We start from the raw sequence: 24,748 nt of genomic DNA, 5'->3' as shown, positions 1-24,748 counted from the left end.
CTCTGCTTAACCTTCTCAGAAGGAGCGAGGAAGACAGGTGGTATCCATCCACTATATGTGTCCAAGCAGGGACTCCTCTTGCTAGCTTCTGGAGTTATTTTCAGCCTCGAGTACCTATTCCTCAGAAATGAACTAACAAGAGTAAGCCTGCAAATAATGATTGGTCATATCTCCTACTTATTAACTATTTATCTGGGAGTTGTACAGCATATTATTTCATCAGTCTTTTGGTCAATAGTGTTTGTTGAGTGCACATTTTATATCCAATATTGTGTACCCCACAAACATCAGCTGATGTAGTAGCCCCTTCCTTTAAAGAGTTTGTTGCTAATTGAACTTTGTATACATGTATGTCAACATTAGTATGAATGTCTCTTGTTTTATAATGTGCTTTTAATCAACATATATTTATGCCTTGTAACATTCCTGTAAGAAAAGTGTTCTTTCTACTACCAAATTGATGAATAATCATAACTTTTTTATCACTCTCTCCCTATTGAACTGTCCAATTTTTAGTGTCACTTGGCATGAAGCTAGCATAAAAGATGAACTTTTGAATTTTTTCATCTCTCTCATCCCTATAATAAGGAAATTAAGTTAAATATATTAATCCACATCAAAAGAGAAAGTAGGAGCTGGGAATATGGCTTTAGTGGGAGAGTGCTTGTCTTGAATGCATGAAGCCCTGGGTTCGATTCCTCAGTACCACATAAACAGAAAAAGCCAGACGTGGCACTGTGGTTCAAGTGGTAGAGTGCTAGCCTTGAGCAAAAGGAAGTGAGGGATAGTGTTTAGGCCCTGAGTCCAAGCACCAGGACTGGCATAGTGAGGGGAGAGAGGGAGGGAGGGAGAGAGGGAGGGAGGGAGGGAAGGAGGGGAAAGTAACTGCTCTTACTCATTACAGATAATCCCCAGCAACAATTCTGAAAGGAAAACATTAATGTATTCATTTTATTACCCATAAAGTTTTTGAGGCCATAATTTCTGGTCTTGATTTTTATAGGGAACACAACAAAAGGGACAAATCTAGGCCTGCTTTAAAGTTGGATTTGGGAGCAAATATTTACTTTGATCTCAGGCGGAAAACCTGTGAGTCCAAATGCAAATAACTGCAGATAAAGCAGGGACTTGGAGAAGATGAATTGGAGGGAGTCATGGTAGTGATGGGCTCCAGAAAGAGAACCATCCTCCTGGAACCCTGGGCTGATTTCAGTACCAAGGCCAGAGCAAGGCTTCATGGATGGGATATGGGGCCTCAAAGGCCTCTGAGTAAAGGCCTCCATTATGAAGAAACAAAGGTACACTTGTGTCACATGAGGGTGACAAACATGGATTCTGGGCCCAATTACCCATGTACTAGCTTTTGAACTGACCTCTGGCACAATGTGACTTTAACCCCCATCTGTGCCTCCTTTTATTTCTTTATAAGGTGAGAACAATCACACCTACTTCCTCTGATCATTTTGAGGGCTAAATAGGCCTAAATAGGTGAGGTTCCCAGAAGATCTATTTCTGGGAAAGCACTAACTGTTTGGCCAGCTAACGCCCTATGTCCTAATGACCAGTTTTTGGAAGAAAAATACACATGAAATAAATTTATGGGCAAACATGGACTGTGGCCTTAACTGTGAGTAACCCCAACTTTAATAAAACAGGCTTGTAACAACAGTGCAAAAGGAGCTCCCATGCCTGTGCTCGATCATTGTTCTCCCCAGTTGCCTAGGGGATGGGAGGAAGTCAGCCAGAGCCACCTGAAAGTAGAGGACATGAGGGCTTATTCCAGCCAACCAGGCGTCATTGCTTCAGAGAACTGGGGTCCTCTGATATTCTGCTCCAGATAATGTCCAGACAAGAAAGGAGCTTGGAAAAAAACTGAGCACAACCATCTTTGCCCATCCCTAGGTTGCCTTTTCTGAATGCCCAGGCAAGAGTTTACTGCTAGTCAGACAACAAGGCACTTGTAGAATCCCTGAGGAATTTCCTCACAAATTCTTCTGTGTATATGGAAGGCTGCACACTATTCCTAGTCTTTTACCTCCAGGTTTTCAAGGGTTCCAGGTTCTTCTCCACTCTCCTCAGGCAACCAGCTCTTGTCAGAAGAAAAGCAGCCTTCCATCCAAATCCCAGTCCAGCAGCCAACCAGTTAGCTCCTTCATGTTCTCTCAGGTCATGTTCCAAAGAAACAGTTTCTGGGACTGGGATTTGTGTGCAGGAAGTTTATGGGCAGTGCTCAGGAGAGTGAAAGGAGAGAATGCAGCAAGATGGGGAGTGGAGGCATTAAGCCATTATATGGCTGGGTTGGCTGCAACAAAGAATGCAGCCAATATTCTGGATACTGAGAGTTTGGGACCTGTATTGGAGAGGGGATTAATAGCTTTGAGTAAGACAGTTCCTTTCAGATGAAGCATTCCTGGAAAGATTCTCTGCTATTGAAGAAGATATTGCCTCTGACAGCTAAGAACCTCTGTTGGAGCCAAAAGGAGAGGCAAAAGGAGAGGAGTGGCAGCTTTGTCTTGATAGAAAATCAAGAACGGATCCAGGATAGATGGGATTTGCTGCTGAATAAGTCACTAGAAACTACTGTTGGTATCAGGTCCTGGATTTCAGAGGACAAGGAGTCAACACCAGGACCCCTGGAAAGTATGAAGCAAGATGAATAGAGATTGAAAGCTCAGGTTGTAGAATTCAAGTCATTAGGCTCCATTGAAGAACTTTTTCCCTGTCTTTTTCCTACATGTAGTACATGACATGTGTGCCAAACCCTCTCTGTCCAGGTTACCCCTCCCTCAGTAGGTTCTAGTTTATCTTTTTTCTTCAAGGAGATCCAGAGCCAAAAATGATCATTTTGTCTAAGTAACAGAACAGACCTGCCACATGGTTGATCATACATAATTAGCTAACAGAATGTGTTAGTCACGAGATCACGCAGAAGAATTTTACTTGGTTTGGTTTAGTTTGATTTGTTTTGTGGTGCTGGAGATTACACCTAGGGTCTGATGCATATTAAACAAACACTGTACCACTGAGCTACATCTTTCCCCCAGAGTTAGATATAATAGTACTCTCATAGAGAGCTGCCTTTAACAAAGATGTTAAAAGGTGTTTTGCAACAAATACTTAATTTTGCTCACAGATTACTAAGAAAAACAAAGTAGTCAAAAAATAAATAACAATTCACAGAAGGTAAAAATTAGCCATGTGCATTCTGATAATTCTCATCTTCATTAGAAAGGAAATACATGAAAAATAAGATCATGAGCACTCTCAAAAAATAACCCTACAGTATTCATAAAACTGGAGAAACAAAAGTCTGATCCACACCTTGTAAATGGAGGCATTAGTACTTACAACTAAAGTTCACATTGCTTCTTAAAAATCTTAAGTGACCCAGCAATTTCACATCAAGTCCATTGCAAAGATGTTTATTACAGGGGAAGAAAGTAGACATAGCATACCCATCAAAATGTGTTATCCAGATGAGGAAATATTATGTAGTCATTAAGAATGATGATCTTCCCCATGGTGACCAGTTGCAGGGCGTGGCACCCAGAAGGCAGTGACTGGGGCCACTCTAGAGATGACGGGCAGATGGAGCCATGGCTAGCAACAGCACAGATTCCACTGGATTGTAAGCAAGCAGCCGCCTGGGCCTAGGTTGGTCCAAGGTTTCCCACCATGCCAGGAAGGGTGCAGTGACCAGAGATGTGATGGAATCCACAGAGGAGGAAGAGATCTTTGCGCTGTCCGCCTCTTCTTCATCTGATGCAGAATTTGATGCTGTGGTTGGATCCATAGAAGACATAATCATGGATGCCAAGTTCCAGGAACTGCAGCGAAGTTTCATGGACAAATACTACCAAGAATTCAAAGACTCTGAAGAGGATAAAACCACCTACACATCAGTTTTCCATGAGTATCTTTCTGTGATCGAAAAATACATTGAAGAGGAGTTGCTGAAGCGGATTCCCAAGTTCAACATGGCCGCTTTCACTTCAACGTTAAGCTCCCATGAAGAAGAAATCACTGACGACATACTGGACATGCTGCTCACATTCACAGACATTTTGGCCTTTAAAGAGATGTTTCTGGACTACCAAGCAGAAAAAGAAGGCCGGGGATTGGACTTAAGCAGTGATTTAGTGGTGACTTCCTTGTGCAAAACATTGACCAAACCAACTTTGCAGAATGATTTGGAGCATTAGCTCTCTCCTCCAGAAATGGGAGCTAAATGGATATGGTTAGCCCACTAGGCTGGGATAAGGTTGCTTTACATTGTGAAAGGAAGGACAGGCTCTGTCCTGTGGCTTTTCACTGATGTTGAGGATTGACCATAGACCTAACCCTCCAGGAGCCACTGCTTTTCCTAAAACACTGTCATGTTCAGTAACTCTAGTGTTGCCACCAAAGTCGCCACCCTTTTGAATGCATTTGGGAGTCTGACTGGCATTCCACTTGGGAGACCCTTTTATTTGGCATATGAGTTCCTGTATTAATACCATGGAAAGCAATACACCACTACAAACCCTACCTGTCCCAAGTACCAGAGGCAGGGTTTGCACCAACCTCTGTGCTCACAGAAATCACTTGGGTAAGTGATTTGACCACAGGGGCCCACCTGGGTGGGGGTTTTGACTACTTTAGAAGTGTTTATCTAGCCAATGGCTCATGCCTGTAATCCTAGCTACTCAGGAGATCTGAGGACCACGGTTCAAAGCCAGCCCAGGCAGGAAAGTTCATGAGACTCTTATCTCCAATTAGCCACCAGAAAACCATAATTGGCACTGTGGTTCAAGTGGTAGAACACTAACCTTGAGCTGAAGAGCTCAGGGACAGTGCCTAGGCCCAGAGTTCAAGCCCCAGGACAAACAACAACAACAAAGTGTTTATCTCAGATGCTTACAAACTAGCTCCTCTATGTCTCAAGATTGCAGAGGTGATGGGTGGGGTAGAATGTGTTTTATGAGGTTTTGTTAAGTTTGTTTGGAAAATCTTTGTTGTAAGAATTAGCTGAAAGAGATGTCTGTAACCAAAAGCTACATGTGAAAATAATCATCTGATATTGGGTTTGTAGTTGTTTCTATCGTTGTCTTGATGTAGTCTCTAGATATAGCCTCATGCTATAGTCAGCTAGATGTTTCTAGAAAAGCCTGTTTCCCTTTAAGCATCATTTCTTAAAAAAGAAATTTATAGATGAATACTAAGGGAAATACAGTAGATCTAATCTAAGAATTTTTGTAGCCTCTAGATGTGGTCTCATCTAGGTGTTTCTAGAAAAGCCCTTTTATCGAAGTCACCATTTCTGGAAAAAAAGTTAAAGATGAATACTAGGGGAAATACAGAATGTTTATGACTATCTAGTAAAATATCAAAATATTAGACATGGACTTTTTTTTCTTGCTATTGCTATGAAGACAAAAATGTTTTCTAAATTGAAATCACAGTTTTACTAGACTCCCAATTGGTGTATGTCTTGTGCTGGAAATTGAAAGACATGGAGAGAAATGCCTTTTCCTTTTTTCTTTTTCATTATTTAGAGAATACTTCATTAGTTTCTGTAATTAAACCCATGTAGATAAGATCTTACATATTTAGTATAGTGTGTTTACTCCTGTGCAAATGGGAAAAAACAAGGTCAACATTTCTAGACCAATATGGCTATTCATTTCTGTACAATGCCAACTCAAGACAGTCAACTGGGATACTTTTTCCAAAGTTGACAGTCCAGCTAAAGTTTCTAAAAATTCAAATTACATATACATACAGAGAGAGAATAAGAGGCAGAGAGAAAGAGATAGAGAGAGAGGGAGAGAGAGACAGAGAGATAGAGACAGAGAGAGAGAGAGAATAGCAGTATGCTATGCATCAATAGCAGCAACAGCTTTTCCAGGTTCTGCAGTCATCTGAACAAGATTAGACATCCAGCACATGCCATTAATAAAAAGGATAAAAAACAAAACCGCAGAAAAATATGAAATTATGTTACTGTTGTGGTGCCTGGTACCATTTTTTATTAGCTTATCAGTCATCATCTGGGAAGAAAACATTCTTACGTAACATCATTAAAAACAGCTCTGATAACGCACAGTCACTACTATGCATATTAATGCAGGTACATTGTATTTTATATTCACAGAGGGATGATACAGTACTGTCCCATTTCTATAATACTAAAGGATACTATTAAAAGGGGAAATACCCTTCTCTTAAAGCATGTTGTGTGTTTGTGGAGCTTTGTTGAAGATCCTTTCTGTATAAATCAATTTGTTAGGTTTTTGGTTAAGGGGAAAGTTTGCTGAAACTATTATTTCAATTGCAATTTTAACTATAGGGTGGGGCTGAGGCTGTAGCTCAGTATTAGAGCACTTACCTATTATGTGCAAGTCCCTGGGTTCAATACCCTATTGAAAAATGGTGTTCTACTGTTCTTACATAAATCCAGTAAGAGGAGGATGCAAAGAGCTCTAATGGTCATCTCTATGGCTTTTTACTAAATAAAATATTACTGAAGAAGACATGCTCATCACACCTGTAGGGGGAAAAAAAGAAAGAAAACTACCATTGTTTAATTCTTCCCATTTGACTTTCTAAATTAAAAGTTTTTAGATAATAATTTGAGTCTGCACTTAAAAAGAAAATGGCCATCTCTGTGTGTACATTCTATGAGGGTAGAAACTATTTGTGTTTTCTGCATCCTCGGGCCTGGCACAATGCCTGGAAAATGATAACCCCATTGTTGAATGACTAAATGGACAATAGTAACAACATAATAGACTAGATAAAAATCAGGTTAGGAAAGCATTATAGACTATATACTCTGAAATATATGTGTGCGTTCATATCTTTTTTAATTTGGCTAAATTTTATGCATTTTTGCTACCAGTATTTTTTTTGTTTTTATAACCTAGGAAGAGAACTTTGAAAGAAGAAGAAGCATGAAGGATAAAAAATAAAGAGTAAGGGTGGAAAACAGCACGGTGGCTACTGGGAGATGGATTTGTGTTGTTGTTTCTCTAAAGACAAAGCTGGTGGCATTTCAAAATGTCAGTCGAGAAGTCTCTCATCCACCCTCTGACCCTTCCACACAGATAAAAATACCTACTCTACCTACTCTGACTGCCTTGAAAGGTAAACAGCTCCCCAGTTCTATCTTTCAAGGGAAAAATGGGTTTGAGAGATTCTGCAAAGACTGAGAAAACTCAGGATTACTCAGAGACTTTTAAACACCCCATCTTCCCCAGCCTTAAGCTCAGCCTCAGACACAATGCCATCACCCTAGAAGCTTCTGTGGTACTGCTCCATGGGCACACAGTCTAGGCTCAGACTGTGTTAATAACATGGATAGTAGGGGGCTGAGAATATGGCCTAGTGGTAGAGTACTCATCTTGTATACATGAAGCCCTGGGTTCAATTCCTCAGCACCACATATATAGAAAAATCCAGAAGTGGCCCTGTGGCTCAAGTGGTGATCAAAAAGAAGCCAGGGACAGTGCTCAGGCCAAGTTCAAGCCCCAGGACTGGCAATAATAATAATAATAATAACAACAACAACATGGATGGTGGCACTAATCCAGGAATTCTTCTTCGATTTGGTCTGGACAGCTGAACGCTTTGCCCTTCTTCTGTGTTTCCTTTCCACTGCTGTTCTGGGCTTCCTCTCCAATCTGCTCTTCTGGGCTCACTCCCTTTCCCAGTTCAACTATCCTTCAGTCTTTCACTACCTCCCTTGGCAACGTCCTCTGTCTCCCCTCCTCACAACAGGTGGGAAGGGAATCAGCTTAGAACTCCGCCTTGAAATGTGAACGCTCCCATTTCCTTTCCTGCTGTAGGGAAGAAGGTTTTGTTCTCTCTATTCATCTCTAAGTATTCCTTTAATCACACAGCTTTCACTCCCCATGCAGGGTACTGATGAAGTGCCAGACACGTGAACCCCATTTTAGAATTAAACCCTGAGCCAATCAGATTTGTACCTGTGTCCTAATCTTGCTTGCACACCTGATTGTTGTAACCTTGTTCTTTGCCTTTCCCTGTGTAATCACAGCTCGGGGCTTCCTCCTGACCTCCGCTGTGTCGGTGGGTAGGACGAGGCCCGAGTTGCAGCTCGCTTAAATAAAGCCTTGCCTTGCTTTTGCATTTCGGAAATGTCTGAGTCTCGGTGGTCTTTTTGGTGGTGGTCTTGCAACTTGGCACAACACTGAGAGAGCATGGGGGCTGAACTTTTATTCATGTGAAACAGATAGAAAGACTAAAGTGTACCCGGCCACTGGTGGCTCATACCTGTAATCCTAGCTAACTAAGAAGGCTAAGATCTGAGGACCATGGTTTGAAATCAGCCGGGGCAGAAAAGGCCCAGGAAACTCTTGTCTCCAATTAACCACAGCTTCCAGAAATTAGGTTGTGGCTCAAATACTAGAGCACTAGCCTTGATCAAAAAGAGCTCAGCGGGGCTGGGGATATGGCCTAGTGGCAAAAGAGCTTGCCTCGTATACATGAGGCCCTGGGTTCGATTCCCCAGCACCACATATACAGAAAACGGCCAGAAGTGGCGCTGTAGCTCAAGTGGCAGAGTGCTAGCCTTGAACAAAAAGGAAGCCAGGGACAGTGCTCAGGCCCTGAGTCCAAGGCCCAGGACTGGCCAAAAAAAAAAAAGAGCTCAGGGACAGTACCTAGGCCCCAAGTTCAAGCCCCAGTACCATGACACACACACACACACACACACACACTGAAGTATGTCTGTTCCCAAACCCTGCTGCTCTCAATGTGAGTTTGTTTGGCTGAGCTCAGGTGCCCAGCTTCTTCTCTTTATGTTAGGTATCATATAAAACAGCACCCCCAGAGTGTGTGCCTGGTTTTTGGTGCAGGTTCTTGCAATTGACTGAAAGGCCAGTAAAAGTAACAATCCAGAACTGCCTGCCTCTGTTCCTAATATATCCAGAGTTCTGCCAAGGGCAAGTCATGAAGGTAAGAAGGGAGATAGCTCCTGCACATAGCCCTTGAAAAGACATGCAAGGATTTGTTGCGCTCTAAAGCTGAACTTGAAAATGTCTTCTCCAAGTCTTCACACCAGGATGGCTAAATTCTGGAGATCAGATTGGGTGAACAGAGAGAGGCCCATCTAGGGCTTAGAAATGTGGAGCCCAGGCTGTGGCCTTCTCCTTGGTCATAAACCAGATGTGCAGATGCCTTCTTTAGTCCAGGCCTATCTCACTTTTGAGAGTAAGCATACCTGGAATCAAGTGCAAGCCAGAACTTCCCATACCCAAACACAGGCCCATGGAACTGGGTTAAGATAGGGGGAAATTAGCACAAACCTTAAATCTCATCTCCTTGAACCTTCCTGTTTCTCTGGATAGCTGCCTCATTTCCACCACCCTTCCTGGGTTTGGGTTTCAACTTTCTGAGAACAGCAGGGACATTCTGGAAGAAGGGCAGTGAGCATCGTCCCCATTTCTAATTTTACATCCACCTCGAGTATGCTGCACTCATGTAACATGCCCATCCTCTCTTTCCTGATAGCTGCATTTAAAAGGAAGAGGCATGTGTGCAGAGCAATGTCTCTCCCTCCGCTAGGGTCTGGCTGACCATAGCAAACTCACACTTCACTATTCGGTGTGCTGTGTGGAGCCAGACCTCCTTCCGTGCTGCCCTGTGCTGCCTGTACCCAAATGGAGAATCCAACCCACTCCTGAGACCCAGTAATAGACAGTCATACCAAGCTCACTCCAGTATCTTCATGTCAATAATAATGGTCAATAATTGACTGTCCATTTGTTCATTCTTCTCTTTGTTTATTTTGTATTGTTATGATAAAGGTGATATACAGAGAGATTACAGTTACATAAGTCAGGTAATGAATACACTTGTTTATGGGTTTTTTTATACTTATTTATTGTCAAAGTGATGTACAGAGAGGTTACAGTTTCATGCGTTAGGCCTTGGGTACATTTCTTGTACTGTTTGTTACCTCCTCCCTCATACCTCCCTCCCCCCTACATTTATTTTTAAACAGTTACCCACTCCCTCATTTTCCCCTGCGTACCCCTCCCTACTCCCCTCCCCCCGCAAGGTTGTAAGGTTCACATCTAACCTAGTGTCAAGTGAGTATCATTGTTGCATTGGTTCGTCCTTTGACCTGCCCTTTTTGTGATTGCCTTTTCCTTACCCTGACTGAATAATCTTATGTAGAAGACACAAGGTACAGAAAACTAAGAGGAAACAAAACTATGGTGTGAGAAAAATGAGGGAGGAGGTAACAAGTTTGACAAGAAATATACTCACTATCTTACGTATGTAACTGTAACCCCTCTTTACAACACCTTGACAATAAAATTAAATTAAAAAAATACTACATACAGGATATAATAAGAACCTCTTATTAACATATCTTGGAATTCATGTTGATACTCTTCATTATATATGGTCCTATTCACTAACCAATTGGGTTGTTGAGATCCCCTGTTAAGAATATCATTGGGGGCTGGGGATATGGCCTAGTGGCAAGAGTGCTTGCCTTGTATACATGAGGCCCTGGGTTCAAGTCCCCAGCACCACATATACAGAAAATGGCCAGAATTGGCGCTGTGGCTCAAGTGGCAGAGTGCTAGCCTTGAGCAAAAAGAAGCCAGGGACAGTGCTCAGGCCCTGAGTCCAAGCCCCAGGACTGGCAAAAAAAAAAGAATATCATTGGCTGGGAATGTAGCTTAGTTGGTAGAGTGCTTGCCTAGCATGCATGAATCCCTTGGTTTGATTCCTCAGCATCACATAAACAGAAAAATCCAGAAGTAGTGCTATGGTGCAAGTGATAGAGTGCTAGCCTTGAGCAAAAGATGCCAGGGACAGTGCTCAGGCCCTGATCTAAGCCCCCATGACTGGCAAAAAAAAAAAAAAGAGAGAATATCATACGTATTCTAGTTCTTACAAATGAGGGAAAACATGCAACCTACTTTTCTTTGAATCTGGCATACTTCACTTAATATAATTGTTTATTTTTTATTGTAAAGGTGATATACAGTGGGGTTACAGTTACATAGGTCAGCAATGAGTACATTTCTTTTTTGTTTGTTATGCTTTTTAAATTTAATTTTATTGTCAAAGCGTACAGAGAGGTTACAGTTACATGTGTAAGGTAGTAGGTACATGCTTATCAAACTTGTTACCCCCTCCCTCATTTTTCTCCCAACTTCCCTCCTCCCCAAAGTCCCTCCCTCAAGTCGCACAGTTAATTTCCAACATATTGTCTTGTGAGTATCATTGTTATATTGGTTTACCCTTTATCCTTTGTCTCAGCATTTTGATGTTCCCCTTCCCTTCCCTAATTCAGATAAACATATATACAATACCCTGGGTACCAAAATCAACTACAGTGACAACTGAGGATAAATCATAAGAAAGAAAAATGAACAAAAAAAGAATTTCCCATTGTCCAGGTCTTTTCATATCCTTACAAATGGAGCAGTGTCATTCATTCTGATGGAGGCATAGAACTCCATTGTGTATATATACCACATTTCCTGATCCATTTATCTACTGAGAGGCATCTGGGTTGGTTCCATATCTTAGCTATGGTAAATGCTGCAATGAACATGGTTGTCGTGGTAGCTTCATTATGGCCTTATTTTTGGTCATTTGGGCAAATGCCTGGGAGTGGGATTGCTGGATCAGAGGGGAGCTCTATATTTATCTTTTGAGAAATAATGAGTATAATTCTTTTTGGACAGCATCACCCCTTCCCTCTCTTCCTCTCTCCCATACACAGTTTTTCCCTTCCATCCCCATCCACAAGTTGTATAGTTCATTTTCAACACAGTGTCTAGTGAGTACCACTAGTGCACTTGTTCACCCTTTGTCCCTCTATTTCTGTGCCCTCTTACTCTCCCAAAGACAGACAAATGAACAAACAAGACAGAAAGAAAACAAAAACAGCAACAAAGAAAAACAGCTTTTTGTTTCCATTTTCTGGAGTTCATTTCTATAATTATTCTTTTCTACAATCAGATGTGCATAGGCATTGCACTCTTCTTTGTTAACGCTGCTAGAGACCAAACTAAGGACCTGATACATGCTAGGCATGTGAATATGTGCCCTAAGCTAAGCGCTCAACCAGAGCTACATCCCCAGCCATCATTTGTTCATTTTTTTTTATGTACTTTTTTTTTTTTTTTAGATTACAAATATCCTGAGCTGAAAAACTGGGATTGGGGAAAAGCCATCTTTGCACACAAAGTACCAAAAGATGCTTATTCTGTTTTCTTTTCCCTAATGATGCTCAACTGCCGGAGACAGTTCCGAAGGTAACTTTGGGGACACTCATAGCTTTGTGTGTCGCCGGGGTCTGGAGCCCGCGGCGGCGCTTGCCATTGCGGCGGATGCAGCATCCTCCGCTTCTTCCAGCTCATCCTGGAGCTCTTGGCTGACACTGGACTGCAGGGCTGCGGGAGTGAGCCACTCCTGTGCGAGGCAATTCTGGAGAAAGGGTATACAGGAGCTGAAATAGGCGAGTCGATTGATCCAGCGAGGAATCTCTTTCCCACAAAGAATCGCCAATAAAGCTGAAGAAAAATGATTGCAGCTTTTATGCATTAAATGACAGGCATTGCCTTTATATTCTTTTCCCAGTTCTTCTACAATTTTTTCTATATCATCTTTTAGGAAACCAGTGCTCCCTAAAACAACAGCTTCTTTAAGTTTAAATGTTTCTCCTAGTTCAGAAGCAGTTCCTGGGGAAATTTCAAATATTCCAGAAAAAGAGTAAGGATGGCCACCATAAGCAAATTCTCTGCCATATACTTCAATTCCTGAATGAAAAACTCCAATCCCAATGGACGAGGTGTATTCGTTCATCCAGTACATGTCGTACACGTTGAGCACCACTAGCTGGGCCCCCATTCTGGCCGCCGCCGCCGCCGCCGCCGCCGCCGCCGCTCCTCACGCTGCTCCGGGTCCTCTCCCACCCAGAGGGCGTCTCCGGGGCGTGAGGCGGGCAGTAAGCGTCCAGCCCGACCGGCCGCAGCCGAGGCGGGAGCATCGGGCAGCCGGGCCGCTCCAGGGCCGCGCCTGTGGGAGTACAGGGCCGCGCCTGTGGGAGTACAGGGCCTGGCCCATGGCTGCCCGCTCCGGCTCAGGCGCCTCTCATTTATTTTTTTAATTGTCTTATAATCTGTACAGGGAAAAAGAATGTTATGTATTGAGCCCCTCAGACCTCAGGAGCTGTTTGGAGAAAGAGAATTTGTTATCTGGCTAGGTAGAGAGGGCAACATAGTCAAGTTCCGGTGGAATGTATTTTCTTGACAAACTACAGACCCTCTGCTTCTGAGATTGGATTATGGAGGCCTGGTGAGGAACTGGAGTGTGGGTAAGATGGCGTTGGGAGTGGAAAGGTCCCCACTTTAACACCATGCACACTCTGACCAACCTCTTTCAAGAATCCAACCAAATGAATAAAGGAGAAACACAGCTATTCCCTATCCTTTATACCCACTCCTGACCTCTGTAAGATCACCACTCCCACCTGATTCCCCTCCACTCTTTTTTTTTTTTTTTGCCAGTCCTGGGCCTTGAACTCAGGGCCTGAGCACTGTCCCTGGCTTCTTTTTTTTGCTCAAGGCTAGCACTCTGCCACTTGAGCCACAGCACCCCTTCGGGCCTTTTCTATATATGTGGTGCTGAGGAATCGAACCCAGGGCTTCATGTATATGAGTCAAGCACTCTTGCCACTAGGCTATATTCCCAGCCCTCCCCTCCACTCTTGGGCCTGGTCCATCTTCAAGTGAGAGTCAAACACCAGCATGTGAAATCCAGTGCAATTTATTGAGAAAAGGAAATGCAACATATTCATTATCAGAATTTCCACAACCCAGGAGATAATGGGGATAGAGGTGAATAAAGATATGATGCCCAGATTGAAGAAGGGCTCCCCAAGAACCAACAGTCTGGAGATCTTGACTTTCTACCCTCCAGCACTGACCCACTGCACCACTCTCCTCAGGTGGAGATCCTGAGAGATGCCATCTTTAAACCAACCATCCCCCCAAATGCAAATGGGCCAGGCTTCCAGGTCTAGGTGGGCTTGGACTCAAAGTGTTGCTGTCCAAAGTGAGCTCCATCACGAGCTTGTCATCCCAGACTCGTAGCCAGACTTCCTTGACCTAGAAAGAACTTGGAGATGGAGGAGTCGGATTCAGCTCCTTCTCCAGGAAACTTGAGGAAAAGTGAAACAGATGTCTGCATGTGTTCTTGCCAAGCAGAGTAGGACGCGCCGTTGTAGACTGGGAAGGAAGTAGGTGGGTGTGGAGGGCTGGCCCGGGGTATCACTTAGGGCACTGCTGGCTGGAGCTGGTAGTGATCTGGGAGAAGTGGAGACTGGTATTGCCTCCACAAGCAGACTTGTCACTGCCTGCTGAGGTCTGGATGCCACCAGAGCTGAAGCCCGTTCCACACTGGTTCATGCAGCTGCTGCTGCTGCTGCTGCTCTGGTAGCTTCTCGTGACGGCCCTGCCCCCATTGCCCCTGCCACTGCCTTCCTGGCAGCGGTTGCTGCTGCCTCTGCCTCCCCTGCTCTTGCCCCTACTGTCCTGTCCAGAGCTGCTACCGCTGCTGCCTCTGGTGCTGCTGCTGCTGCTGCCCCCTCTGTAGCCACTGCTGCTGCGGCCACTGACCCCTCGGAAGCCTCCAGAGCCGCTGCTTGTGTTGGTGATGTTGCTGACCACCGCTATAAGAGAGTAGACACTCAGATTAGGAAAAAGGAAAGTGGCAATGTGATGATCACAGGCTCCCCAGCTGGGCTTAGATAAAGCTCAGCTTCTCTAAGACCTCAATGCGCAAATAACAAGCATGGCATCCTTGCCCAAAAGCTTGAACCAGAAGTACCCATAGACATCTGATTCTCCAACTTAGGATATATCCTACAAACTTGGGGGAGAGGGGTTGGGCTTTGGCCCCAAAGGTAGGTCAGCTTATGCTGGGGACAGAATATGGAAGTGGCCAAGACCCTGGCTGACGTCAGGTGCCTTCATTAGATGAATCAGGCCTTCTCCCCAGAACTCTGTCAGTGGGGATGTTTCTAGCTGTCCATTTTACAACCAAGGAAGGTTTTGAATGTGCTACTTACAGATATTCACAGAATTCTGATACTCTCCAGACATCCTGAAAAGGGACACAATATGGGAGTCAATAACCAAAAAGTTTGGGAGTCACGTCTCCTCATGTACCCTATGAGGGATCAAGTTCCTGGGAGAAGGAAGACTATTCCAAGTCTTTCCATGTCTCCCCAGAAAAGAGGAGGTGATCCAGAGTTGAGACTTCTGGTACTTCCATTACTAGATCTTTCCACCTCCCTGCCCTGTTTCCCTTTGTGCTAAAGGCTCCTTGCTTTAGTTGGGTGCTTATGGCTCATGCCTATAATCCTAGCCACTCAGGAGGCTGAAATCTGAGGATCTTGGTTCAATGCCAGCTGAGGCAGGAAAGTCATGAGACTCATTTCTAATTAAGCAGCAAAAAGCCAGAAGTGGAACTGTATCTCAGGTGGTAGAGCACTAGCCTTGAGTGGAAAAGCTCAGGTACAGATAGCATCTAAGCCATAAGTTCAAAGTCCCAGGACTGGCACCCACACCCCACCTCCACAAAAAATCCCACTTCCCAGTTTCTTGGTTCAATAGCTATGTTTCAAATGTTCCAGTAGCTAATGGAGTACTGTATTGGAGTATAGCTATAGAATGTTTTCATCAACTTGGAAAGTTCCAGTAGATAGCTCTAGTCTATAATACATATCAACCCAAGCCCTTTTCCTGACACATTGCACATTGTTTGTAACTCAATATTCATAGCCTGATAAACTGGAGAATTAGATGATAGTGACTGATTAGAAGCCTAAATGTTTAACTGTCATTCAGGAGGCTCCTTGTATTGGTTGTCTAAGTAATAATCCTCTCCTTATCAACTTGTTCCTTTTGGTCTTTAGCAAAGATATTTTAAAATCTTATCTGAACAGGCAGGTGTCAGTGTCTGTAATCCTAGCTACTCAGGAAGCTGAGATCTGAGGATCCAGACTCAAAGCCAGCCAGAAAGTCTCTGAGACACTTCTCCAATTAATCACCAATAATGCCAGAAGTAGAGCTGTGGCTCAAGTTGGCAGAATGCTAGCCTTGAGTAAAAAAAATCTCAGGGACAGCACCCAGAGCCTGAGTTCAAGCCCCCAGGACTGGCACCCCAAAAAAAAAAATCTTCTCTGGAGAATTCTGGCCTTGGCCCCTCACCTGCACTCCTCGCCCTCCAGCAGCATGCGGTAGGTGGCGATCTCCACGTCCAAGGCCAACTTGATGTTCATCAGCTCCTGATAGTCACGCAGCAGGCGGGACAGGTCATCTTTGGCCTGCTGTAGGGCACCCTGCAAACCTTGGAGCTTGGCATTGGCATCCTTGAGAACCATCTCGCCACGCTGCTCAGCTTCTGCAATGGACGTGTGCAGGTTGGCATTCTGGGACAGAGAGAGGGTAGATCAGTGATAGGAAACAACTACCTCATTGCTCCTGAGAAGAGATCTCTTCCTCCACCCAGCATCTCCCCTTCCCCTTCCTCAGATATCCCAGTGGAGCATGCCCAGAAAACAAGTCACTGTTTCAATGGGCAAAAGCTCATCCTTGGCCCACTGAAGATGACTTCCAACTCATCAAGTACAGGAATGAGTTGTTTTAGTAGTGGACTCATTTGTTGTTAATCTTTTCTCAGACTGTTGAGAGCTCTCTTAATGATCTTGTCCTTCCTGTGATAGAAAGCAGCCTTGAAAAGTTACACTGATGAGTGCCGCTGAGGGCAAAATCTGCTGAGAGCTGAGTATTTAAGGCCAGCAGAGTGGTTGTCAGATTGGCTACTGAGAGAGCAACATGGGCAGCCATCTTTCCTCTAAGGATACATTCGGAACATCTGGGAGAACAGAAGCTCCCAAAGTCTGACACCATGAAATGATGGACAATGCACGTGGCAGAGGAGCCCAGCCAGTGCTCTTCCTCCTCCCCAAGACCCATAACGTCCCTGGGATCACTCCATGAAGTCCAGACCCACCTGCTTCTTCACATTCTCAATCTCTGCCCGCAGCCTCTGGGTCATCCTGTTGAGCTCCATGATCTCATTCTTGGTGCTCTTCAGGTCATCCCCATGCCTTCCAGCCGTGGTCTGCAGCTCCCCAAGCTAACAGAGGAGAAACTCATCAACATGGCTTGGAAAAGAATTGGCCCATTCTTGATCAAGCTCACTGGGACCTGATGGACTGGAGAGAAGGATTTGTACCTTAGTCTGGTACAGAGCATCAACCTCATCCTTGCTCCTCCGGGCGATGTCCTCATACTGGGTGCGGACCTCAGCTATGATGCCGTTCAGTTCTAGGGAGCGGTTATTATCCATTGACAATACCACAGACATGTCGCTGACATGACTCCGCATCTGGGCCTGCTCCTACAGGGAACATCGATGATCACTGAGATGACAGCCCCACCTGTCCCCCCAGAGGAGGCGGAGAACAAACCCTCTACTGACAAAGACACCCCCCTATACCCAAGGAGGGAGCTAAAGAATAGGGCAATTCAAAAAAGAAGCTTACATTTCAGACCTGGCTACAATTTAAAACATGGCAAAATTAGGAGGCTAGAAGAAAAGGGCAGTTGCATATGTGGTCAGGTTGGCAGCCTGGAAACACCAGCCAGTGCACCTGCTTATATGGGTCTCCATGGGAGCACAGGAGAGAAGAGTATTATGAAGTAGCTGGCTGTGATACTGGCCTGAGGACAGAGGAAGGTGGGGAGTACAATGGGCTAAGGAAAAGAGAGGCCCACAACCCAGGAGCCAAGACTGTCCCGGAAAGCTATGCTTGAGACGATGTCAACAGAGATTCTCTGCAGCTTAGCAAACCAAGGAATCACCATGTCATAGAGGCTTCTCAGGAAGTTGATTTCTTCTGTCAGGGAGTCCACTTTAGCATACAGTTGAGCCTTGTTTAGGTAAGCCGCATCTACATCCTGAAAGAGAAGTCAGAACCCCAAAGAATGACCTCCTGCTCCCTTTCCACCCACAACCCTTTCTAGCTTTCATCCTTCCTGTTATTCCTTCCCCTAGACCTTCTAACTGTGGCTTCTCACTTTCCCTGTTAAAAAGGAGGGAGAGGGGAAGGAGGAGGGGAAGAGGGAGAAGAGGAGGAGGAGGGGAAAAGGGAAAGGGAGAGAGAGGGAGAGGGAGCTGTGGCTCAAGTAGTAAAGCACCATCCTTGAGCAAAAATAGGTAAAGGACATGGTCTAGTAATTGGAGAAATGCATACCGAAAGGAACCTAAATACTTTTCTTCCTTTCTATTGCTTTGAGTGATTAAACCCCAAGATATAACAAAGTATAATGGTAAGTACATAAATGTAAATGTAATAAAATATAGATGGTTTTCCCGAGGTGTATGAGCCAGACACAGAAAATCTAGTTTTAGAGTAGAAGACCCCACCTAATATGAATGTGCTTTGTACTTATTTAAGTACCAAAGCCCAGTCTCTTGATTAGAAGTCTTCATCTTTACAGTGACCAATTAAACTGTGCTATCGTTGATTGCTGTTATTGCTAATACCCAAGGTACACATATAGGCTGAAAATATTGACTAATGCTACCCATAAAACTTCCATTATTAGTTCCCATAACTAACCAGCTGATTAGGCACCGTAAAGTTGGAAGATTTCTCCCCCACCAGCAATATACTCAGAACAGCTTCTATCATTCAAACATCCAACACTGTAAGGAAGTGTAAGCTCTGTTCACAGCATAGGATTTGTTCCCTCTATGGGGTGGGAGGGAGATCCTGGATCTGCTCATCTTGCTCACCTACCTTCTTGAGCCCCACAAACTCATTCTCTGCTGCTGTGCGCTTGTTGACCTCATCCTCATACCTGGAACAGAGATGAAGATGGTATCTGTCACAGGTTTAGATGAGGGGGCCATATACTCATGGAGAATCTCCTCAGCCAGAGGCAGCACCGCTTCACAATCCTGTGTGCAGGGTGCCCTGTTGGCATCATCTTGAAATCTTTTATCTTGTTTGTTCGGCTTCACCACCAATCTTAAGGCTTGAACTCTCAGGGCCTGGGCATTCTCCCTGAGCTTTTGTTCTCACTACCACTTGGAGCCACAGTGCCGTTTCCAGCTTTTGTGGTGGTTAGCCTAGAGATGAATCTCATGGACTTTCATGCCTGGGATGGCTTTGAACCGCAATCCTCAGATCTCAGCCTCCTGAGTAGATAGGACTACAGGTGTGAGCCACCAGTGCCCAGCTAAGTCTTTATCATTTTTTAAAAAACAAAGGTCCTACCATAACAGTTTGCAATAAGCCCTGAGAAGTGAATAGCTGTCCTTCCTGGAGACTTCTCAGAACTCGGCGTACCACCTCCTGCTCCTCCTCCTCACCTTACCCTGGTGATGAGCTGTGCTGTGCACAGCCTGGAGGAAGGCACAGAGGACACTCATTGCTTGTCTGGGCTCTGATCCACTTTACAATGCACAGGGCACACCATGGGAACCTGAGGAGATATTACTCCCAACTGATGTTTCCGTTTCAGTGAATGGCTGTTTGGTTTTCCTTAGAGGAATTTGAGGTGTGAATGAGCCCACACCTTCTGAATGCATCACAGGTGTAGGATCCCAGCCTGTTAGGAGCTAGACTCTCCCACCATGAAGTTAGGACTGCATGAACACTGAAGAACAGGAATGACTACCGAAGCAAAGACGTTTCTGGACAATGTGAGTGTGAGGTGCTCATGCACTCCCTGAACCCAGCATGAAGCTGAGAGGCCACCAGCATGGACGGATGGCGGAATTGGAGCAGGTGTCCCCTCCCTGCGGGACCCTTGAGCATGCCTGGTGCTCTCTCTCCTACTTGGAGAGGCCCAGCTTACAGACACACACACACACACACACACACACACACACACACACACACCCCTCAGAGGGTATGAACTATATGTGAGGGCTCCCCATTCACACAGGCTATCCTATGTATATAGATAGAAAGGGCCTTGCTAAAAACATAATCAGCCACATAATGTGTCAATTCCTCCTTGTCAGCCCCTCTGCTTGGTCATGAGTCACTCCACAAACCCATCAAAGAGAATGAACTGAAGGTGCAGTCAGAAACAGTTGAAGGGCTGGGGATATGGCCTAGTGGCAAGAGTGCTTGTCTCATATAAGTGAGGGCATGGGTTCAATTCCCCAGCACCACATATACAGAAAATGGCCAGAAGTGGCGCTGTGGCTCAAGTGGCAGAGTGCTAACCTTGAGCAAAAAGAAGCCAGGGACAGTGCTCAGGCCCTGAGTCCAAGGATCAGGACTGGCCAAAAAAAAAAGAAAGAAAAAGAAACAGTTGAAATCTCAAATCAAGACCATTCCTGCTTGCTAACCTCAGAAAGGGAAATTTCCCCATAGGCCCCTTACTTGCGTTTGAAGTCTTCCATCAGGTCTTGCGTGTTCTTCTTCTCTCCTTCCAGGTTCTCCCTCTCCCTTAGAAGTGAATCCAAGTGCTTGTTCTGAGAGCTGATGTAGGACTCAAAGAGTGGCTCTAAATTCCTGGGCCCTGAGGCAGACCTTGTGACCTGCTGCTGGAGCAGTTCCCACTTAGTCTCAAGAACCTTGTTTTGCTGTTCCAAGAACCGCACCTGCATTAGGAGAGGAAGGAAGGAGCCCCCTGAGTTAGCAGGACCAATGATCCCAAAGGGTGGAAAGGCCAGGCATTGGTGGCTCACACCTGTAATCCCAGCTACTCGGGAAGCTGAGATCCAAGGATCACAGTTCAAAGACAACCTGGGCAGGAAAGTCAATGAGACTCTTATCTCCAATCAAGCACACAAAAAAAAAAAGGTGAAAGTGGAGCTGTGGCTAAAGTTCTAGAGTACTAGACTTGGCACAAAAGTTTAAGGGACAGCATTCAGATCCTGAGTTCAAGCACTATGACTGGCACAAAAAGAAAAATTTCCAAAAGGTGGAAAGGGGGAGGCAGACCTAGTTATCCAAGCCACAATTGTCTCTCTGTTCTGGAACCTGAAGAGAATGAAGATTAGAAAAGAAAGAGCTAAAATGTGTTGAGGGCTAATACTCTACCTTCCAGAACAGAAGGTGCTGTTATCCCCAACTTAAGGAGAGCCCAAGTTGCCAAAAGGGAAATCAATACAAAAGACAACTTGAAGTCAAACCCAGAACTTCCTTAGGTCCACTGGAATCCTTCGAAACACAGCCAGAGGTGTTTGACACAAACTTATTTTTAGTTGGGTATTCTGTGTACATCTCTTGTGGCCACAGAGGAAGTGAAAATAGTCAACAAGGCCTAACTTTTCCTTTGAGATTTCACACAGGAAAGCCTCCTTTCAGCCACACATCTTGCAACTGACCTATGTCCACTTCCAGTCCTGGGCTCCTTTCCCAAACAGACCCTGCACATTCTTCTCTGCCCCTGAAAGGCAGCTCAGCAGACCATCACAGAAGCAGACAGCATCATTGGGAAGGTCAGTCAGCTGTCAGTACTCACCATGAGATTGGTGCCCATGCAAAACTGGTTACCAGCTACATTGGCTTACCAAACAATTGCTTATCAAAAGGATTGCAAATGAACTGTATTGGTTTGGGGCTAAAACCTCATTCTTCAGCGCTACAAGGGGGTTTGAACCCTCACCTCATCTCACCTCTCCATGACTAGGGATCTCTCTCTCTCTCCCATTTCATAGCTGGAAAAACAAAACTTAAGAGAAACAAGTATGTTGACTGTCCCAGAGCCAGGCATTCCTGCCTTCAAGTGTGGCAGGTCTTGCTGCCATCTTCCCGTACCAACCACTGGCCCATTTCACAACCCTCCACCATGCCTCTGGGCTTCACTCTCACCTTGTCGATGAAAGACACAAACTTGTTGTTGAGAGTTTTGATCTGCTCCCTCTCCTGAGCCTTCACTTGCCCAATCTGGGGGTCAATCTCCACATTGAGGGGCTGCAGGAGGCTCTGGTTGACTGTCACTTCCTGGATTCCCCCAGGGGGGCAAACAGCACCAAAGCCAGCAGACCCCCCAAAGCCACCAGCTCCCCCAGAGCTACCTCCCATTCCTCTGCCACCCCCAAAACTGCCTCCATGGCCACCCCCAAAGCCACCTCCCAAACCACTACCACAGCCACTGTGCCCTCCACCAAAGCCACCAGCCCGGAAGCTACCAGCTGCCACGCTCATGGAGATGCTTTTGTTTCTACCCAGGTTGTAGAGGCTGCGACTTCCAAAGCCACCTGCTCCACTCCAGAGCCCACAGGCCCCTCCACTGACTCCCTTGGAGCGGGCCACACAGCTCATCCTGCTGCTACTGCCACTGCTGCTGGAGACCACAACTGAGTGGCCAGAGAAACCTTGGCTCCTAGCACTGAAGGATTTAGTGCAGGCTTGTCTGCTCATGGTGAGAGGGCTGGGAAGTGTGCTAGCGATGCTTTGGCAAGAGCAGAGCAGAGAGATGACGGCAGAGTACGGGACAGCAGAGGAGGCTGGCCTTTATATTCCAGGACATTTGGCTTGGCAGGAGAGGCAAGCAATTAGTGGAGAGTCATCTTGGGTTTGGTTCACCTTGCAGGAAATGTTACCTCTTGGTTCTCAGCATACCTCAAAGCTAATCCTTTAGACAAAAATGGCTTCTTTGCTTAATCACCCAAACTCGCCTCCGTTGACAGAAAACCAAAGTCTCTTCCTTCTCTTTGTGTGATTTCCTCAAGGGTCTCAGGGAACCCAAGTAGCACCTAGTCCAGCAGGGTGAACTGGCTTTAAACCCCAAGCATTAGGAGACATTGAGTTCCATGACACAGATGTCACTGAGTTCCAAAATTCAAGTAGTCTGAGTCCTGTCTGTGCACACACATACTATCAGTGGTTCCCCCATTGTTAGACATTGCCCTCTTTGTTTCTTTGGTTGGTCGTGGGGCTCTAACTCTGGGTAACATTGCCTGATCCCAATCTACAGAAGGCCTGGAGGCGAGAACTGTACTGATCCCATGGGGTCCTATCAGCCACAAAGACAGCCCAAAACTTCTATTGGTGCAGATCTAGAGTTTGGGCAGGGAAATGCTGCTTGCAGGGAAATGGACATGTCTCATCCCTAAAGAGGCTCATAATACAGATCACACAAATGTGAGACTCGGGGAGTGGCGAGGCACCTGCTGGGGAAAGTCCCAGACAAAGCCCTGCTCCTGCCATGATGGACCAGCAGCAGGGTGTTCTGTATCCAGAAGCAAGAGGAGACAGGACAGAAAGACATCCAGCTGACTGGCAAAGGCAATGCTGCAATCCTGCTCATCTTGGGATGAGAGTGAGTATAATGTCTAGGCCCAACACAGATCTGGAGGTTACATTCTTCTTCCTGCTCGCCCACCTGAGCTGGTCTGTACCCCTTTCTGTGTTCCCAGCATACCTCATCCTTACCCCACCGTGGCCCTCTCCATCTACCATCACTGCTCTAGTTCCTGAGCTCCTCCAGAGAGGGGCCTGAGAACTGCATTGCTCTTTCTGACTGTCCAGCTTCTAGCATATCAGGGTATACACCCCACAGATGTGCTAAGGACAGCTGTCTCAGAACACAAACGTGGAGATCTAGACCCCACCTAAGCCCTCTGAATGAACATCTGAAGAGGATGATGTTTGGGTTCTGTATTTTTATCAAGCCTTATAATCCAGGAAGTTTAGGAAGTCTTTGTGTAGGCCCCAGGAGTCCCATCTGGGTCCATGGTGGAGGGATGTAGGGCCCTTGATGACAGACTAGTGCACAGATGAGTTACTGCTCTAATTCCCAGAAATTCAACTGCTCCCTGGCCCATACCATGCCCCATCCACACCCCAGCCATGCTACACATGGCAAACTCTCTAGTTGTCACTATATGTGATTTCACAGGGAGCAGGGAAAGACAGATTCTAGACTCCCCACAAAACAAGTATGGGATACAACGGCAACTAGCATTCCCTAAGGGATGGTTTCTGTAAAAGCTGGTCTAGAGGACTGGTCTGAATACTGAAAGGCATAGACTGTCAATGTCAAGTGCTATGCATCTATCTCACTAGCTCTAGGACCTTGAACAAGCTACTTAACTTTTTTTTTTTTGGTTGGTCATGGGGCTTGAACTCAGGGCCTTGGCTCTGTCCTTGAGCTCCTTTGCTCAAAGCTAGTGCTCTATCACTTGGGCCACAGCTTTACTTCCAGGTTTTGAGTAGTTACATGGAGAGAAGCATCTCATGGACTTTCCTGGCTTCAAAACGCAATCCTCAGATCTCAGCCTCCTGAGTAACTAGGATTACAGGTGTAAGCCACGGGCACCGGCTGTCACTTAACTTTTATGTGCCTGGTTTTATCAGTCCTAAAGCCTGTACTTCCATGGGACTGCTGTGACCTTTGAACCAGCACTGTGGGATTAGCTGCTATTAGTGCCCCTTCTGGGGTCATAGAAGGAATAAGTTACCTTGGCTCTGACTTCTCTTTGCATCCCTGAAAACTCACCAGATGATAAGAATGGCAGCAGGGAAAGGAAGCTGAATAGGAAAGGAGAGTGAGGCAAGCCACTGGAACAGATGGTGAGATGCAGTCTAGATGAAGCTGGCTCGGATGACCTCGGGCCATGATTGAACAAGCCAGGTCTGCAGTTCTACTCTGTCAACCCATTTTTGTGCCTTGGGAGCTTTGTGGCAAGCTTCACAGTATGTAATCTGAGTGAACGTCCTTTGACAACTACC

The 24,748-nt window shown here is 45.5% G+C and overlaps 3 protein-coding genes across 5 annotated transcripts; 1 reads left to right on the top strand and 2 right to left on the bottom strand.

Moving 5' to 3' along the window:
- The first annotated feature begins 3,328 nt into the window (after positions 1 to 3,328).
- On the top strand, positions 3,329 to 4,202 carry LOC125364384 (ADP-ribosylation factor-like protein 2-binding protein). Its single transcript, XM_048363882.1, has 2 exons — positions 3,329 to 3,340; positions 3,723 to 4,202. The coding sequence occupies exons 1-2, from the start codon at positions 3,329 to 3,331 to the stop codon at positions 4,200 to 4,202; spliced, it is 492 nt and encodes a 163-aa protein (XP_048219839.1).
- Positions 4,203 to 12,265: 8,063 nt separating this feature from the next.
- Positions 12,266 to 12,919, bottom strand: LOC125364375 (deubiquitinase DESI2-like). Of its 2 annotated transcripts, XM_048363869.1 has the most exons (2): positions 12,759 to 12,919; positions 12,266 to 12,671 (listed from the first exon to the last, which is right to left on the bottom strand). In XM_048363869.1, exons 1-2 carry the CDS (start codon positions 12,880 to 12,882, stop codon positions 12,304 to 12,306), a joined length of 492 nt encoding a protein of 163 aa, XP_048219826.1. In that variant the 5' UTR covers positions 12,883 to 12,919; the 3' UTR covers positions 12,266 to 12,303. The 2 variants fall into 2 exon arrangements, with proteins under 2 accessions (XP_048219826.1, XP_048219816.1); XM_048363859.1 differs by having other exon boundaries at positions 12,266 to 12,919.
- A 1,384-nt stretch (positions 12,920 to 14,303) lies between these two features.
- LOC125364362 (keratin, type II cytoskeletal 2 oral-like) lies at positions 14,304 to 22,435 on the bottom strand. Of its 2 annotated transcripts, XM_048363832.1 has the most exons (10): positions 21,884 to 22,435; positions 20,447 to 20,667; positions 18,848 to 18,908; positions 17,907 to 18,002; positions 17,278 to 17,442; positions 17,053 to 17,178; positions 16,248 to 16,468; positions 15,104 to 15,138; positions 14,585 to 14,704; positions 14,304 to 14,542 (listed from the first exon to the last, which is right to left on the bottom strand). In XM_048363832.1, exons 1-10 carry the CDS (start codon positions 22,433 to 22,435, stop codon positions 14,304 to 14,306), a joined length of 1,836 nt encoding a protein of 611 aa, XP_048219789.1. The 2 variants fall into 2 exon arrangements, with proteins under 2 accessions (XP_048219789.1, XP_048219780.1); XM_048363823.1 differs by having other exon boundaries at positions 14,304 to 14,704.
- Between the last annotated feature and the right edge of the window lie 2,313 nt (positions 22,436 to 24,748).

The sequence above is a fragment of the Perognathus longimembris genome, chromosome 1 (genome assembly GCF_023159225.1).
Source record: "Perognathus longimembris pacificus isolate PPM17 chromosome 1, ASM2315922v1, whole genome shotgun sequence".
Taxonomy (NCBI): Eukaryota; Metazoa; Chordata; class Mammalia; order Rodentia; family Heteromyidae; genus Perognathus; species Perognathus longimembris.
The sequence above is the reverse complement of the archived record's forward strand: the minus strand, read 5'-3'. Positions and strand labels throughout refer to the sequence as shown.

What these genes read in the sequence shown, in the direction of transcription:
- LOC125364375 (XM_048363859.1), bottom strand. Translation starts at nt 12,882, where the DNA reads ATGGGGGCCCAGCTAGTGGTGCTCAACGTGTACGACATGTACTGGATG.
- LOC125364362 (XM_048363823.1), bottom strand. Translation starts at nt 22,435, where the DNA reads ATGAGCAGACAAGCCTGCACTAAATCCTTCAGTGCTAGGAGCCAAGGT. An exon ending in TGAGAAGCCTCTATGACATG is followed by an intron (nt 17,443 to 17,906) that starts GTGATTCCTTGG and finishes TGTTCCCTGTAG; the next exon opens with GAGCAGGCCCAGATGCGGAG. An exon ending in ATGCTCTGTACCAGACTAAG is followed by an intron (nt 17,179 to 17,277) that starts GTACAAATCCTT and finishes CTCCTCTGTTAG; the next exon opens with CTTGGGGAGCTGCAGACCAC.